The sequence below is a fragment of the Ornithodoros turicata genome, chromosome 4 (assembly GCF_037126465.1).
Source record: "Ornithodoros turicata isolate Travis chromosome 4, ASM3712646v1, whole genome shotgun sequence".
NCBI lineage: Eukaryota > Metazoa > Arthropoda > Arachnida > Ixodida > Argasidae > Ornithodoros > Ornithodoros turicata.
In genome coordinates, this window is record NC_088204.1 from 31,956,614 (window position 1) to 31,973,362 (window position 16,749).

General features: G+C 43.6%; 1 protein-coding gene across 2 annotated transcripts; it reads left to right on the forward strand.

Annotated features, from left to right (window-relative positions):
- Positions 1-304: 304 nt before the first annotated feature.
- Positions 305-11,606, forward strand: LOC135391411 (uncharacterized). Of its 2 annotated transcripts, none has more exons than XM_064621667.1 (10): positions 305-419; positions 3,160-3,358; positions 3,459-3,599; positions 3,854-3,970; positions 4,070-4,138; positions 4,598-4,660; positions 5,476-5,541; positions 7,868-8,067; positions 8,413-8,572; positions 9,359-11,606. In XM_064621667.1, exons 2-10 carry the CDS (start codon positions 3,160-3,162, stop codon positions 9,481-9,483), a joined length of 1,140 nt encoding a protein of 379 aa, XP_064477737.1. In that variant the 5' UTR covers positions 305-419; the 3' UTR covers positions 9,484-11,606. The 2 variants fall into 2 exon arrangements, with proteins under 2 accessions (XP_064477737.1, XP_064477736.1); XM_064621666.1 differs by having other exon boundaries at positions 306-419; positions 3,854-3,982.
- The last annotated feature ends 5,143 nt before the right edge of the window (positions 11,607-16,749 follow it).

The window sequence follows — 16,749 nt, forward strand, 5'->3', positions numbered from 1 at the left end:
GTAATCCATTTAAACATAATTTATTTCCCTTCTACGAGGCGCTTTCAACATACGAAAGCATAACATTTTCGTTATTCGAAAGCGAGTGTTAAATGAGTATCCGGAACATGTATGCATTGAATCGTAGAGGAATTGTATCCACTTATTAACAAAGCTTTTATGCAGTCAAAACTCGTTTCCCCAAAGTTACCCATCCCGGAAGCCGATCTCTTTGCGATCCCCCTGGTTCCTCCGCACATCTCCAAGTTCCAGCGAAACTACTGCTTGTGCTATCAAGTTAGCGGCACCGCCATCGACACGACTGTCATCATCATCCCCACCATCATCATTCGGCGCCTCGTTGAATTTTGCACGTTTTGCAGCGTCTCTTCCAGTGTTCGCTGCTTTTGTACGACGTACGGTGGGGAGCACTGTAGAAGGTAATTGTCATACATTTCCATGTTTTCCTTTCTGTTTCCTTCGTGATATAGGATTTAACGAAGGATGATGTTCTGCTGAGTTCGCTTGTCGCGTCTCGCTGCTCCGCGTTTCGCTGCAGTGTCGGTGCTATCCTAAAGCTTTCGTAGTGTGTATTGGTGCCTTGGCGGTTGCAAGTGGGACTAAAATGCCGAAAGTGAAGGACAAACGTTACGCTTATAATGCAGCACACCGACAGAGTGAGCGTTTCATCGCCGTTTTCGGTGACTATGCTAACCCAACAGCGTCGACGAGTAGTTCGCATGTCGTGGTCGACACGTCTGTGGAAACTGCTGACGGGAACGTTTTAGACGTTTCTGAAGACGATTCCTTGTCATCGAGTGTCAGTGATACTCGTGCTCCATCTCCTCCGCGGGTGATAGCAGAACACAGCGAAGCTCTACTAGATGGATGTGGGCATGCTAGGACAGCCGCACTGGAACATTTGCCCAATAGTATGCAGTTTAACGACACCGGCACACCCAGCGTCACAGACGACACTGACGTTCTTCTAGGAGAAATTAGACTCTGGGCCGTCACACACAATGTCACGCAGGCCGCAGTTAGCGCCCTTTTGAAGGTTCTCCGATCCCACACGTGTCACTCTGGCTTTCCTTCAGATGCTCGAGCGCTGTTGCGTACTCCGCGGTCTACAGGAACGAAGCTTGTGCCAATGGGAAATGGCAAGTATTGCCATTTTGGTGTGTCTGGCGGCATTCGTTCCGTTCTCGCACAGCGAACGGATGTACCATCCATTATTCCAATTCAGTTCAATGTGGACGGACTTCCCATTAGTAAAAGTTCAAAAAGTCAACTTTGGCCCATACAGTGCCTCCCTAAGGTTGGAGAGAATCAGCAAATTTTCCTTGTTGGAGTCTACTGTGGAGATGAAAAGCCGTCGTCGTCGAATGAGTTTCTCACACCTCTGGTACACGATTTGAAGGAACTGCAAGATGGAGGGATAACCTTGAATGGCCAACATCACTCTGTCATTGTTGACAGCATTATATGTGACGCTCCAGCACGTTCATTCGTGTTTGGCATCAAAGGTCACAATGCGAAATCAGGATGTCCAAAGTGTACTGTTGAAGGAGTGCACAAGGCGAGTCGAATGTGCTTCCTCCAAAATGACGCACCTTTACGAACCGATGCCAGCTTTCGGGAACAGCATGACGAAGACCATCACAGGGAAACATCAGTCTTGACGGACCTTGATATTGACTGTATTGCTGTAGCTCCACTGGACTACATGCATTTAACCTGCCTGGGGGTCATGCGGAAACTTTTGAACCTGTGGGTTCATGGTCCTAAGTGTGCGCTTGGGCCAGCTGACCGACACAAGCTTTCAGAGTTGAATCTCTCTCTTCATGATTATATTCCCCGCGAATTCTCCAGGAAACCGAGGACCCTAACTGAATTAGACAGATGGAAAGCAACAGAATTCCGCTTGATGCTTCTCTACACTGGTCCAGCCGTTTTAAAATATTGTTTGGGTGCGAACGAGTATGCACATTTTCTAGCTTTTCACTGTGCTATGTATCTTCTAGCGAGCGAAACTCTGTGTCGAGAATACGCAGACTACTGCGATGCACTTCTTCGGTACTTTGTCTCCACTTTTGCGAGGCTCTACGGCGACCATCACGTGTCATATAATGTGCACTGCCTCATACATTTGGCACAAGATGTGAAAAATAAAGGTCCGGTAGACATGTTCAGCGCGTTCCCTTTCGAGAACAACATGCAGTTCCTGAAGCGCCAACTGCGAAAAAAGCAATGTCCCCTTGAGCAGCTATTCAACCGCCTGTCAGAAAGGGAACGCACATTAACATCTGTGAAGCCAAAGGAACAGGAACAGGTTTTCTTACAATCTCACTCAGGAGGCCCACTTGTGCCGGAATGTAGTGGACCTCAGTACAGGATGATGAAGACGCCTGGATTTATCCTGACCACCGAGGATGGGGACAACTGTTGCGAGATCGCTGGTGAAATCGTTTTAATTTCAAATTTTGCCACGTTACGCGCAACAAAAGATGTCTGTATCATTGGAAGAACATACTGCATACTCGATGATTTCTACACTCAACCGTTTCCATCTTCTAAAGTGGGAACCTACGTCGTGTCTCAGCTATCTGGCTTGAAACATTGGTCAATTGTAGGTGTAAGAAAGATGGTAAAACTTCCAGTTCGGGACAAGCACATCGTCATTCCATTGCTGCACCACAACCGTAAACCATAGAATGGGAGACAAGTGGGAAGTTTTCCTGTGGACTACGAACATAAAATTTAAGTTGCAATCTCGGAAAGTCATGCATGTGCTACATCACAATATGGTACGACGTTTTTTGCTTATTTTGATTCCGTGTTACCACTGCGAAGCAAATGTGACCATCAATGGCGACAAGATGTGAAGAGAGGTGACAACAAGAAGTGGGGGACAGTGGTGTTAGTAGACATCCTGTGATTAGTGGAAACTGTGCCAACACTCATGTGCAAGGTTTAGAGAAAACGAGGGGAAAACGTGAAACAGCACGGCCGGTACAGGGATTCGAACCTACATCACCTCCTTGTTTCATAGTGGAAAGCAGTTACATGGTGCAATGTATGCATCATTTTGCTTAGTAGCTATCATATGCACATGTATAGATATGACGGCCACATTGTTGAGTGTTAGATGAGTCACGATTTCTATTTTTTACTTCACAGATGTTCCTGATAGTAGAATTTCTGGAGGAAGAGCGATGTGGGACACATTCAGTTGAAATAGTTCCTGCCTCATGGGTCAAAGGTAGCGTCTGTAAATGGCCCAAAGTGCCATCCGATAAGGCACGAAAGCTCATCATGAAGTGCGCCCCTCCTACAGCGTCGTGGGACAGCTTTCACGTTGCCATAAAAGGCTCTTTTTGTGAGTTCGCTTTCTTTCTGGAAAGAATGATGCACTTGTTTAGGTTGCTTTCAAATAGTGCACTATGCATATGCACCTTGTCAATATATCTATTTTTTAGCAACGTATCAAGATGCAAACAGTAAGCTGAATGCTGCCCAGTACACCTCAGACATCAACTCCGCTTCCGATACAGGGTGTCAAAAGAGGAAGCCTGTCCCACTGCGGCATTTTGATGATTATGCGGAAGTCCCAGCCTTAGGTGAGAGGTTCATTTCTCAATATGCACTTGAAACAAGGGAACGATAGTTGAAGCATAATCCTGTTGCAAATATTAACTATTCTGTGTCTAATCTTAGCGCCTTTATTCCCTGGGCTTATTATATTACTACCAGACTGGACTGTGTACTCTTTCTCTTATCGCCAAGTGTCTATTGTGCACTTCAGCGCAACAGCACACTTTGCCATGTCTCATAAAGACAGGGCGTAGTAAGTATTTACAGTGCTCTGCTTCAGGTTCACAGACTAGAAGAAAAAGAAAGCGGATTGAGTCATTTGACTCGGACACTGATGTGGACGACGTAGACACTCTGCCAAGTCCGCCACCTTTCCCAACGCCATTCCCTGAGAGGGGTAATAATAACTGTGAGTGTCACAATTACGTAGTCTGTCAAAGGCACATTTTGCTACTGCATCTATATGGCACCTGTTAATTTAAGTTACAACTTTCAGTTGCGAGTCACCATACTTCACCCACCGGAAGTATAGTCCAGAGCGGCAGCGTTAACAGTGACCTCAATCGTATGCGATGTTTCATATCTTCAACATAAGTTAGCCCTAAATGTATTAATGTATACATCAAGTCGAGTGACCGATGAAGATAAGTTGTACATGACCTTGACACTTAAAACATCTAAATTGGGTTGTTCGCAAATCACATGAAGTTAAGAGCACTAAAAATCGCGAAAAATTGCAGCAAAATCATACACACACACACGGATACTGGCGTGTCTGTGTTTTTGTTCTGTTTCGTCCAAGTTTGAGCACTCATAACCTAAGTATGACCTCGATAGTTGATGTTCTGGTTGTTAGATATTTTGACTATCTTTTTGACCACTTACAAACCACGTTTTACCGTAATGATGGAAGAATCCTAAATAGTTATGTGACACTTCAAATCATTAGTGAGCACTGCATGAAATGGCCTTTTGTGTGCCAGCATTCACCAACTGTTTATGTTACAATTCCTGTCTTTCATAGACTGTGGCCAAGATGAACCTGAGACTCATGACAACAGTGGTCAAGCCTTCCAGGATATAAGAGGTAAGAGATGTCCACAGTGAGACCCACGGTTGGGCATTACAAATAGTGTCTTTTCTACCTCTGTTTGCGGCTCCCAAACAAAAACCATTTCCACACCAGTTGTAGTGCACGTCATATCAATGCATTATTTATAGCGTGTTAGGCCACAAATGGCATGAAAATAGCAAAGTGTTAGTGGTGGACAAGGTAACTGTCCACCTGTTCTGTTCACTGCCAGCAAGCATGGAACAACGTTTTCCCATATTTTTGCATAAACAAGCAGAACATTTAACCAGAAATTGCAAGCGAGAAAGCGAGAAATATGTGACTTGTTATTTTGCTATTTCTATCCATGTTTTCTGTAATAATTGTCAGGCGAAGCATGGAGCAGTGGGCTAGCCTTAAGTAAACGATAAACATGCATACCAATAAGCTGGGATATGGATCAGATGGAGACTGATGGAGGTTCAACTGACACGTGCCTCAGCGCAGGCCCTGCATGCAAGCTCGTGGCTATTCATTTTTTTGCCCAATGCTTCATCATTTCTGTGGCACCAGTGCACTTCGCTTATCTCGACTGAACTGCACATTTGTTCAGCCTGAGTTTCGTCGCTTCAGTGTTTCTGATAATGAAAACTAATTTGGCATCTGCTGTTAATGTCTGCAGCATCATTTCTGTTATTAATATTTTGTAACTTTGAATATTATGGCCTTAGTTGGAAATGTGCCAATAAAATCCGAATCATCGGAATCATCATTGTCGTGTTTTGAATAACCGACTTTAGTTTCTTGTATAGTTCTTACTGAAGTATGCCTTTTTTTTTTTTTGTGCTCAGTCGACCTCCTAGCAGGAGAGGGCAGCCTGCCGCAATCACGGAAACAGAAGGTTGTGCCACACGAAGGTACTTATGCATGATACATATGCTAAAATTTGTTTTCTGTTTAGCTTAAGTGCAAAAATTGCCACACCAGCTTGTATATTGTATTGTGAGCATCTAATACTTCTATTAAAACCACGGTGTCGACCCGAAGAGAGAACCGAAAAAAAAAAAAACGCTATTTCCTAAACGAACCATATACATATTACCACTGCAGTGCTGGAACTGAACCACATAAGAACCAAAAACTGAGACATGGTTACCGGTTTAAATAGAGTTTTGTCAAACACGGAGATATGTACAACAGCTGCGCTCCAACATGGCTATATAATTATTTGTGTTGGTTTTCAATAAATTTGAATGTTCAGCAACATGTAGTGGATAACAGTCAAACACAAAAGTCTCATTCCTTTCTGCTCTCATTTAACACATAATCTCTCTCTCTCTCTCTCTCTCTCCATACACACGACAACATTAAAGGAGCATGGAAATCATTTGGAACATATATTTTTTCACCGCTTGATATGAACATACTACCTTCATAAACTGTTACGGAAAATATTTCCTTCGAAAAGCGCGAATTTCCTGAGAAAATTAGTTTGGAAGAATGCGCTCCGCGGCGACAGTCTCCCCCAAGCCGAGTCTGGCGTGTGGTGACGTCAGGCGTCCGAGCACTTCATTGGCTGCCGGAAGCGTCCGCTCCCCGCCAGAATCGTCTGCTAGCTCAGGAATCATGGCAACTTACCGACTGAGACGCTGTTGCTATTTATTTGCGTTTGACATTCACTTGCGTTCTTACATGATTTGTCTCGTAAGTTTTGCATAAAACAAGACTGCGGGCAGTGTAAAAGGTGTAGCCAGGCCTCTGTGTTGCAGTGACGGCCCGGGTTGAGGTGGATCGTACGCGGTTGTGATTTCTGTTCCGATTGTGCTGAGGTGTCGTTCATTAGTGAACAGTATTGTGCCTGTGTGTGCAGCATATATATATATATATGTGGTACGACTAAATACGTTCCTGTCAGTTGGAGATTTATTCCATGTGCCAGTGTTGTATTCTGCGTATGACCATTCAAAAAAGAAAATGATTATTTGACCATGTATTTTGGGATTTCCCACAGATCGCTAGCAGATGAACTTTACTAACTTTATTTTGGTATTCATGTTGTAGTGTTTGTGGAGACGTTACGCTCCTGGTATCACTAAGATATGGTAAGCGCAATGTTACACAGCTATGCGTTCATCGGTCCGCTCTTTCGCCTCAGAGATGCCAGTGTCCATGCGGTTCAGAGCGCATAGTGTTGACCACAACACGGAGAAGTCATGATGGTCGGCAACATCTTCAAGTGAAAACACTGGTCACTGCGCCGCGTCTTCATGACTATGCATTTGTAAATAAGAAGAAGCACTATATTTCAATCCGAATGTTCGTTCACACTTAACAGCATCACTTACCAGCCTCCGGTACATTCGTGTGGCGAAATCTAAGCTCGAGGAACTTAGCCTCCAACTCCATAAAACGTTTCGTCGAGAAGAGCAGACGTGTCGCCTAAGGAGTGTTCAATTCATCACCTGTCCTTCGCACGGCGTCCGATGAGCAACAACGCTTCCTTCCCGGTCGGCTTGCCAGCGCGCGCCGGAGAAATCGCAAAAAATAAAGAAAAAGACGGCGCGGTCACATGACGTCAGCGGCTGACAGCCGGGTGAGGGGGCATTTCTGCCGCGAGATTCAAAGCTCCCTCGCGCTCCAGGATTGCGCGCTACGCTCAAACTTTTTGTGCGAATATGTATCACAGGGCTCAGAATCATAATTTCTACTTCTCCCGTCATATTTTATTCCGATCATTTCCATGCTCCTTTAATGAATAAGCATGCACTACAGTTTCGGTTTCTCGGGAGAGATGTCATCAGTAACTACACTACGTGCTACTGTAAGTAATCTTTTGCAGACTATAGTCAGTCATGGTGGACTTATACTGGGCTTGCATTCATGTAAGGCATGCCAGGTAATTCTATACTCCGTGTTGGTGCAATTTTTCAGAGCTGTGTGACATACCAATCGTTGCCAAGTCCCTCCTATATTAGGCATAAACGCAACTACTTGATCTTTAGCTTAAAGCTTCGGTCATCCAGAGTATGTGCAATTCTCTTTGGAAACACTTTAAGAAATTGAATCATCGAGCCTTTATCTACAAACGTCTGCGAACCTTAACTGAAGCAATGCAAGTTTTGGTTCGACACTCTGGTTAAAACTACAAGAGTATGATTTAAAAACATCACGTCTTGGGGTGATCACAATGTTGCACTGCCTCACTTTGTTACAAATATAATGGTGCTCTGCCTTGTCATACAGAGTTTCAACGGCAGGCTATGAGGCTGCTGCATATGATGCGCCTAACCCAGCTGCAACATGGTGAAGTACTGGAGGAGCTGTGTTCTCGACACACTCGCGTTCTTGAGCATTGTCCGTCCATGATTCAAGCACCTTTCACCACCACTGAAGACCTGGAGGCATTTGACAGCACCCTGAACGAAAGCAAGACAGCTCAACTGGTGAGCAATCTTTCTGGCATTACTGAAGTATATGCATAGTCAAGGTTAATAAGCTACATGCATTCATGTCAATATGGAATTTGAACGTAGAGGATGCATAGTAGAACTATGCATATTGTACAGAAAACTTAAGGAAACTAAACAATGCTAAAGTAGTGCATTCTTTAAGTATTAACATTATCCCAGTATGAAATGGATAAGCACATTTTTATGCAAGACTGTATCCCACAACAAGCCTTCCATTTGGTGTACCTATGCGGTTGATAAAGCTGGTGCACATTACACTATCATTGAGGTAGTTCATTGGTACTCGTCTAATATCTTTGTTGCTCTACCCAAATGTAGATAGACGAACTATGTCGCCTTGGTGGTAATGATGTTGGCCACGCAACACGGAACATCCTGTGCTACATATTGACAGACTCCTTGGCGGAACAGTACAGCTGGATTGGCCAGAAAGGGAAACGAAAATTCGCAGTGCTCAAATTCCCCAGCATCATTTTCAGTACGTATACCATACCCAAATGCCATCTCTGTCACAGTGCAATGTCAGGGTCTTTACTGCATCAGTGAGAACCGTTAATCTTTGAACTAAAAAGAAGGGCATTTTTGCTAGAGGAACATCAAGTGCTGGTTGTACTGTATGTACTATAGCTGCAAGTGTGCTTATCGTCCTACATGTGCCTAGTGCACCATTTTCCTCAGAACGCACAGGACATGCGTGGCTGTCGTACTGGCTTAAAATAGGCGGAACATTCGTACCGGTACCATGCTGACGCTGCTGCCATTTTTTCCGTTCTTAGATTTTCCGTCCCCACCAATGAGTTAGACTATACTTCATATACTATACTGTACTATACTATACTATACTATACCGGGTTTTGGCATAAAAAATGTACGGACATGACCCAGGAACAATAACAGCGAGCTTTAATGCAGCATGGCTGCACTAAGCTCAAGAAGCGCATAGTAGCTTAGAAGTAGCTCAAGAAGCGCAAAACACTAGTGAATGGCAAGGCCTGTTTCCTGGATCACATTGCACGCATCAAATGCACACACAAAAATTTGTGCAAACAGAAGCAGTAAAAATCATGCTTGAAACATAAGATGAATACCAAAAAGGAAGTAAATGCGGGACACTCATAGAAACACATGAAAACGGAAACCACGCCACCACATATTAAAAATTATGAATTCGTCTTAAGCATTTGTACTTAACTAGTTAGCTATAGCATAATTTGTTAGAATGCGCCACGTGCCAATTGGTGAATCAGGTTATCGTTCATTTCAGGGGCTGTACGAGCAAACACAAAAACGACCACAGCAAACAAGGTGGAAGTGGAGACGCACATCAAGGCATGGTTGCGACATGCTAAAGACCGAGAAAAAAAGCTGGCGAGAGTAACTGTAGAATGAGCACAACGTTTACACAGGGAGCTTTTTTGTTTTAAACAGTTGTCTCAGTAAGTATAGTTCTCAGCGCTACATGCGTCTGCCACAGCTTCGCTACTATGACCACTGATGGCTATTTAGATAAAATGTGTTAACTTTTTCATTGGGGCTTTCAAAGAAAGGTGTAATAACTGTATGATAACTGTATTGGAGGCAGTTCATTTGAAATGCGAAATTTGCAAAGAAATGTGGAATGTGAAGAATATTAATGAGGCAAATATTAAAATTGTGATTAAAAGTGTACAATAGTAAGAAGACTTGTATAGAATAAAATGTCAGAATGAAATTGGGTGAAGGATAATTCAAATTATACCGTGTGTCTCACCTAGATCCCCGGGCTAAATAATTCGCGAATGGGTGCACCAAACCAAGAACTTTCGTTTTTATTTTCTGTCCGATACCACCCACAAGCTGCACTCTGTGTGAATGAGTGGGAAGCGCTCATTCTTTAATTAAAAATTCAAAGTTTCGTTTAAAAACGTAACTTCTAAAGCTGCACGCTATGGGCACTAAAATGGGTACTACCCCTATTAGGACCTTCAGTGACCACCCTTTAGACAAAAATCTGTTAACGAAGCGGATCGTTTGTTGCAATAGGTAATTGATTTCGGCTTACATGTTTTTCGTCACAGCCAAGCGCAAAAGGGCGTAATTCATTGGTGTGTAAGGATGTAATTCATTGGAAGAAGACCATAGTGGGTTGTGTTTGGACACCTAAACAAAAATAAAGTTAAGTTAAATTCGTGTGTAAGTGAGTTTAAAAGCCCCCTTTTGCGCTTCAGTACGACCACCCACGACAAAATTGTGTAAACTGAAACCAATTAATTACTGCAACAAATGGCCGCTTCATCTGGAGATTTTCCTCTAAACGTTGTCCACTGAAGGTCCCAAAACCTGTAGTACCCATTTTAATAACGACAGCGCCCTGCCTTAGAAGTTGTTCTTTTTACGAAACTCATTTGAATATTTCTTTAGATAATGAGCAAGCAAAACACTCATTCACACGGTGCGCAGCTTGTTGGCGGTATCAAACAAGTACTTGTAAAAAAGAAAGTTATTCGATTGGTGCACCCGTTTGCAAATTATTTAGCCCGAGGATTTAACTGAAACACCCGGTATACTCCATTGGAGATTTCCTGTAGACACGCTTGCTTCCAACTTGTGCTGCCATGTTGGAAAATCACAGGTCCTCAGTAGGGTGGTAATTTCATCTAATTAGGGATCTGGTAGTTACGACGTACCATAAACAATGCAACTTTCTCACTGTATAGGAGTGCACACAAAGGAAAGACAGAGACAGTGTATGAAAATACTAAAACAGCCCCAGCAACAGCGACTGATTGAAAAAGACCAGGTAACATTTTAAAACACTGAACTATTAACGTGGTGTTTCTGCCTGTGCTGCTTCTGCGCGCCTATACCTCTGGTACTCAAGCTATCCTCGACACCTTGATAGCGTATTTCGTTCTGCAAAAAGTCTGTTTCAGGCAAAAAAACTCCCTGTATTTTTGGCACACATTATGTATGCCGAGGTTTTAAGGAACTGCTAGGGCGGCTTCCCTGTTGTACTGTTATTGCACACTTCAGTCCAAGGGGACTTTGAAATACTGTCATGCATATCGCGGTGTGCTAGTCTGAGCGAACTGTGAAAGGACTCACTTTTTATATATATATATACTGATAAATACATTCTAGTCTGCTGTGTCGGTCAAGGCGACCTATGTCACACTCCCATGCCTAACCTAACCTCGAGGAGCTTACAGGATATTTTTATATAGAGACATATGTAGACATATACAGGTGACCTCGTCTGAGGAATTGTGAAACTTACCGTAGTACTATTAATCCTAGTCTGCACCAATTTTCAAGGGGCGTTACTGTGATACCGACTGTCAAGAGCAGTCATTGTTACACTGTGATATGTATCCAAGCCTCAGGACCTGTTGTGATTGAGTTTTTGATACTTTTATATACTTTCCCGTCAGTACTCACTGTGCTACATAACCTTGTCAGACTGTACGTTTACATATATTGTGAAATGTATGCTGTTTATACCCATTAAATAATCTATAATAAAGCTACAATAAAGCTAAGGTACACTGTACTGTCATTACTGGCGCTGTAATACCTGTACATAAAATCTCCCAGAAAGGTCCAAAAAAAAATCCATGTGGATGTCTCTCTGACAGGAAATGGATGCTTGTGTGAACGTCCACATGCAGTCCATCTTGACATCACCTGGATCATAATGGACATCCACAGGATGTCCTTAATGTCCCTCGAGTGTTATCTCAAAGTCATCCCCTGGATGTTTATGGTTTGCTGGGATACTACGAGAGTTCCCGACCGGTCTTACGAGAGAAGACGACAGCGTACTGGCAGCGGTGGAATTGGAGACGGCAAACAAAGACACCGTAACACGCGCCCACGTATTGCACTTTACCACATACCCGAATGGACCCCCCCTAGCGTGAATGGCGCACTTGTTTGCTTGATAACCTTCAACAAGTGCTTCAATTTCGCGCTCCGTAAAATTGGGTCGTCGAACACGTTTCGCCTGTGATAGTATGGCATCCATTATCAAGCTTGACTACAGAAAGATTGAGAACACGTGTAGTAACCACGACCTACTAGATTATAACGACCATGTCATAATCGGCAACCCCCAGAGCCCGTCCGCACGATCCGCTATGGGCACTACGCATCGGCCCGCGAGATCTACGTCATGATTGGACAATGAAAATTTCAATTGTGAACGCGCAGAAGTGAACGTACGACTGTACGACTACGACTTTAGAAAGAAGCATCTTTCGTGGGATATCCACTGCTTGTACAAAAATACTAAGGAAGGCCCAAGAACGAAGTATTGCTTAAAGTGGGTATGATGGTAGAAGGAATGGTGTGCGTTTCGGCGGTTGCCATAGGTACCCGCCGATGTTCCTCTCGAGAGATGGCGCCAAGCATATCTCGGCGCTAGAGTCCTGGATGGAAGAGTAGCGCATCCCTTTTCCATGCACCGCCCGTCCTCCGGTTGGGCGAGACGCGTCACGTGGCTCTTCGCCCTTCATGAACCTTCCAAGCGCCCGCCGGAGTCACTCATTGGAAGGCAGGCGTCTGTCATTTTCGCCTTCGTGCCTCGCGGTCAACATGCCTTGCTGCTGTGCTGTCCGGTGCAGCGACCGGACAGAATCAGGAAAGAGCTTCTTTTCGATTTCATACGGGAGAGACAACTAGAAGCGGCGATCGGCGTGGCTGCACAGGATCGCGCGCAAAAGTTTTGTGCCGACGAAAAACACACGCTTGTGTGAGGTAAGCTACTTGTCAACACAGCAAAAAAAGGAATTCTGGGGACATTGGCAGGTTAGTAGGAAAGTCTTCATTCGTGTGTGGGGAAAAGAAATGTGACTTCTAGGATCACTTCACTCCTGATGACTTTGAGAAGCAGCGAGCAGATGGACGGAGGAAGTTGAAGTCCGGAGCAGTCCCCCAGCATCTTTGCACATCGTTCACCAAAAAGAACGACGAGCTACAAACGAAAAAGCCCCAACAAGCAAAATGCGGATCTAAAAGCATTGGAATGCGAGCTGCTGTCGCTTCAGTGAGGTGAAGACGCAAGAGGAGTGCTTTGCTGAAACTTTTCTGAACATTCCATTCTAATCACTTCATCTGTGTATTTTAGCAAAAGCCTTGTAAAAAATAGAGTACATAACATAATAAAACATAAAACAGCAAGTTTCCTGTCACGGAACGTGCGCGGGTCGCAAAAGAAGCAGACCAAGCAGCTCGCGATCTTGCGCATTTACCACTTAATCACTGATGATCAGGTGTCGTACATGCACGTAGAATACGAGGGGGGACCCAAAAGAAACCGGAATTGTCCTCGGGAGGGCGCATTCCTTGTAGTACAGGATTCCACCACTAGCTGAGAGTTTTACGAACTGTTTTGCATCAATACACCAGATGGCGTTGTTGTGCGACGCTGCATTCGGCTCCAGTGAATTCTATTTTTAGACCACTTCAACGCGTTTGCCTATTTCGTGATGGCTGATTTGCACGAACAACGTGCGGCAGTGCAATTTTGTTTCCTGTTGGGCAAAAACGTATCAGGAAACGGCAGTTATGCTACAGACGGCTTACAAGGAGGCTGCTTTGAGCAAAACACAAGTGTATGGGTTTCTCATGTATGGGTATGGGTTTCTCAATTTAAACAAGGCGAAATGTCGATTGACGATCAACATCGTTCTGGACGGCCTTTGATCAGCCGTACTGAAGAAAATGTCACCAGAATTCGTCAAGCCGTCGTGCAAGACCGCCGTCGGATCATTGATGAGCTTGTGGGGTTAACACGGGTGTCATGGAGCTAATGTGAGCGAATTTTATCGAACGATTTGCACATGAAACGAGTTGCAGCGAAATTTGTGCCTCGACTGCTCACGCCCGAACAAACAGAGAATCGCATGGCTGCATGCCACGCTTTGAAGGATCAGTTATCCCAGGAAATGTCCATAGGATATCTCGCCCGGGACGTTTGGATATCCAGTGGAGTTTGCTACAGGTCCATTTTACATCCATGAGATATCCCTGCGACTAGCATTTCTGCCATGTCTGTAGATCCACTGAAAGTCCCTGCGACGTCTGTCACGGATATTTGGATATATATGGGAGGTTACCAGTATCGTACATATTTTGCTTTTAAAAATTTCGTGCATGAGATATTTAATGTTTGTAGAGTGCGTAGAGACCACTGCAACTGTCTACCAGCAAATAATATTTATTGTGTATTATTGTACAACTCAGCAATCCTCCAAGACTCCTCCGACTATGTATTAATACAAACATATGTGCATGTGCAGCATCCTGTACACTCAAGTAATACTATATACAGGGTGTCCGGTGAGAAAGTCACATTAAATTTCTAAAAATTGGATTTACTTCAGAAAATGATGGAGCTACTTGGAATACACAACAGGGACTTTTGCCACAGATTGAGGCTGTTTGCATTTGCGTCACGCATTAATTAAGCTAATTGAACTCTAAAATTAGGCAAGGAAAGGTAACGTTTTCTTGACGAATTCGGAAGTCGATGACCATAGCACACTATTCCAATTGAAACCACAGGTTTTTCTGAAGATTCCTAAAAAAAACATTGATAGCCGCAAAACAGTCACCGGGCGAGGAGTGGTCAACGGAATTTGTGTTTGCGGAACTTTTCGCTCCATCCAGATGCCCTCCCTCCTCCATAAACGTGCATGTCGTCAATCCCCAGCCACTGATAACGTCGGTTACCACAGTAATGCCTTCGACCGGGTGTGGCTGTTTCCACTTTGTATCGATAAAGGCAGAGCCAGCATTTACGCAAACACAAATTTCATCGACCACGCCTCGCCAAGTGACGGTTCTGCCGCTATCATTTTTTTAGAAATCTGCAGAAAAAAAAAACTGTGATTTTGATTGGAATAGTGTGCTATGGTCATCGGCTTCCGAATTCGTCAAGAAAAACGTTACGTTTGCTTGGCTAATTTTAGAGTTCAATTAGCAAAACTAGCTTAATTAATGTGGCACAAATGCAAACGGCCTCAATATATGGCAAAAGTCCCTCTGTGTGTATTACAAGTAGTTCCATAATTTTCTTAATTACTTAAGAAAATTATGGAACTCAAGTTTTAGAAATGTAATGACACTTTCTCACTGGACACCCTGTATGCAGGAACTCAATGTTGTCGTGGTGACTGCATGGGGTGGTCTGCAGCACGTATTAAAATCAATGGACAAAAACACTCACATCGATGACTAGCAATGCAATGAGTCAAATGTAAAATTATATGCTGCTGAATGGTGTTTTTCATATACATTACAGATTTTTAACAAAAAGACCAGCAACTGCTTGACTACTGCTTTTTCCTTTGGCTTATACACTCTTAAAAATGAACTTCACCGCATAGCACGCTCCTAGCCAACCATCATCTCGAATGATATCGTTACCTGCCCTGATTTGTTCAAAACGAATTCGTCAAGTATTTTTGCGTGTTTCGAGATTTTTGAAAAGCAAGCAGCCTTCTTACAAAAAATTAGTAATGGATATATATACATATACAACTCCAAGTGCCTGTAGAAGTAGTCTATAAAACTGAGGCCCTCCCCCAGCTTCAACAGATAACAAAACAACTCAAGATTGTGATACAAACACAACAGTGCTATATGTTGAGACATTTCGTGTTACATCTATTAACACAAAGACACTACAAAGATGAACATCATTGCGCTGTACAAAATGAAATCCACTATTGTACACAGGGCGGTATTGATGCACCAAGCAAAAAAAAAAGAAAAAATGTATATATATATAGGAGGCTAGGTGCTAGGTCCTCGGAGGCTAGGGTGCCTCCGAGGACAGCGCAAGTTCTCGTGGACTGAGGCAGGTAAATAACTGAGCCAACTGAAAGACACAAAACATGCTGGCATTGTAGATATGTGAAACTGCTTTTTGGACAAACATGTTATGCAAAATGTAAGGTATAACACTATAAAAATAGTAATGCAGCTAACGGTACTTAAAACGATAATAAAATCTGTTAGCTAAAGACCTATCAGGCAACACACACACACAAACTCCATGGACTTTCACATCAAAGGCACTTGCCTTAATTAGCCTTCCGCCTCTCCTTCCTTTTCCTTTGCGTGGCGTAGCCATTCCTTTACTTCCTTCTCTATGTCGTGGTGTGTGGCTTTTCCAAGCTTTTTGTTTGAATGCACAGCTCCTAAAACATGAAATAGTGTTAAACTCCTTTGGTAACAAACCACATAGGCATCACAAGCAGCCATGCAATTCAGCAAATTTGTAGCGCATTCCCAGAAATTTGCCCCTTCCCCTCATCCTGCTATTGCCTGGTACCACTAAATGAACAGACACTTTGTGAACGGCTTTCTCGTGCACACACTTGCACAGTGTGTGATATAAGATGCACGCTACTTTTCTTTTCTTTTTTGCTCTTGTTATGGTTTCTACGATATGCCATTTGCGACACACTTGTCTATATCAGCACCTCGTAGTTTAATGCCGCCATATCCTGCAAGGTTATTTCTGCAAAATACGAATGGTGTGCAGTGTTATGGTCCACCTCCAAATACAAGATTCGTGCAACATATTTCACGCGACCAAGGTAATACGGGCTGCCGGACCTCCTGACTGGTAATTCCTGACATGTGCGTTGCAAATAGCTCATACAGTCA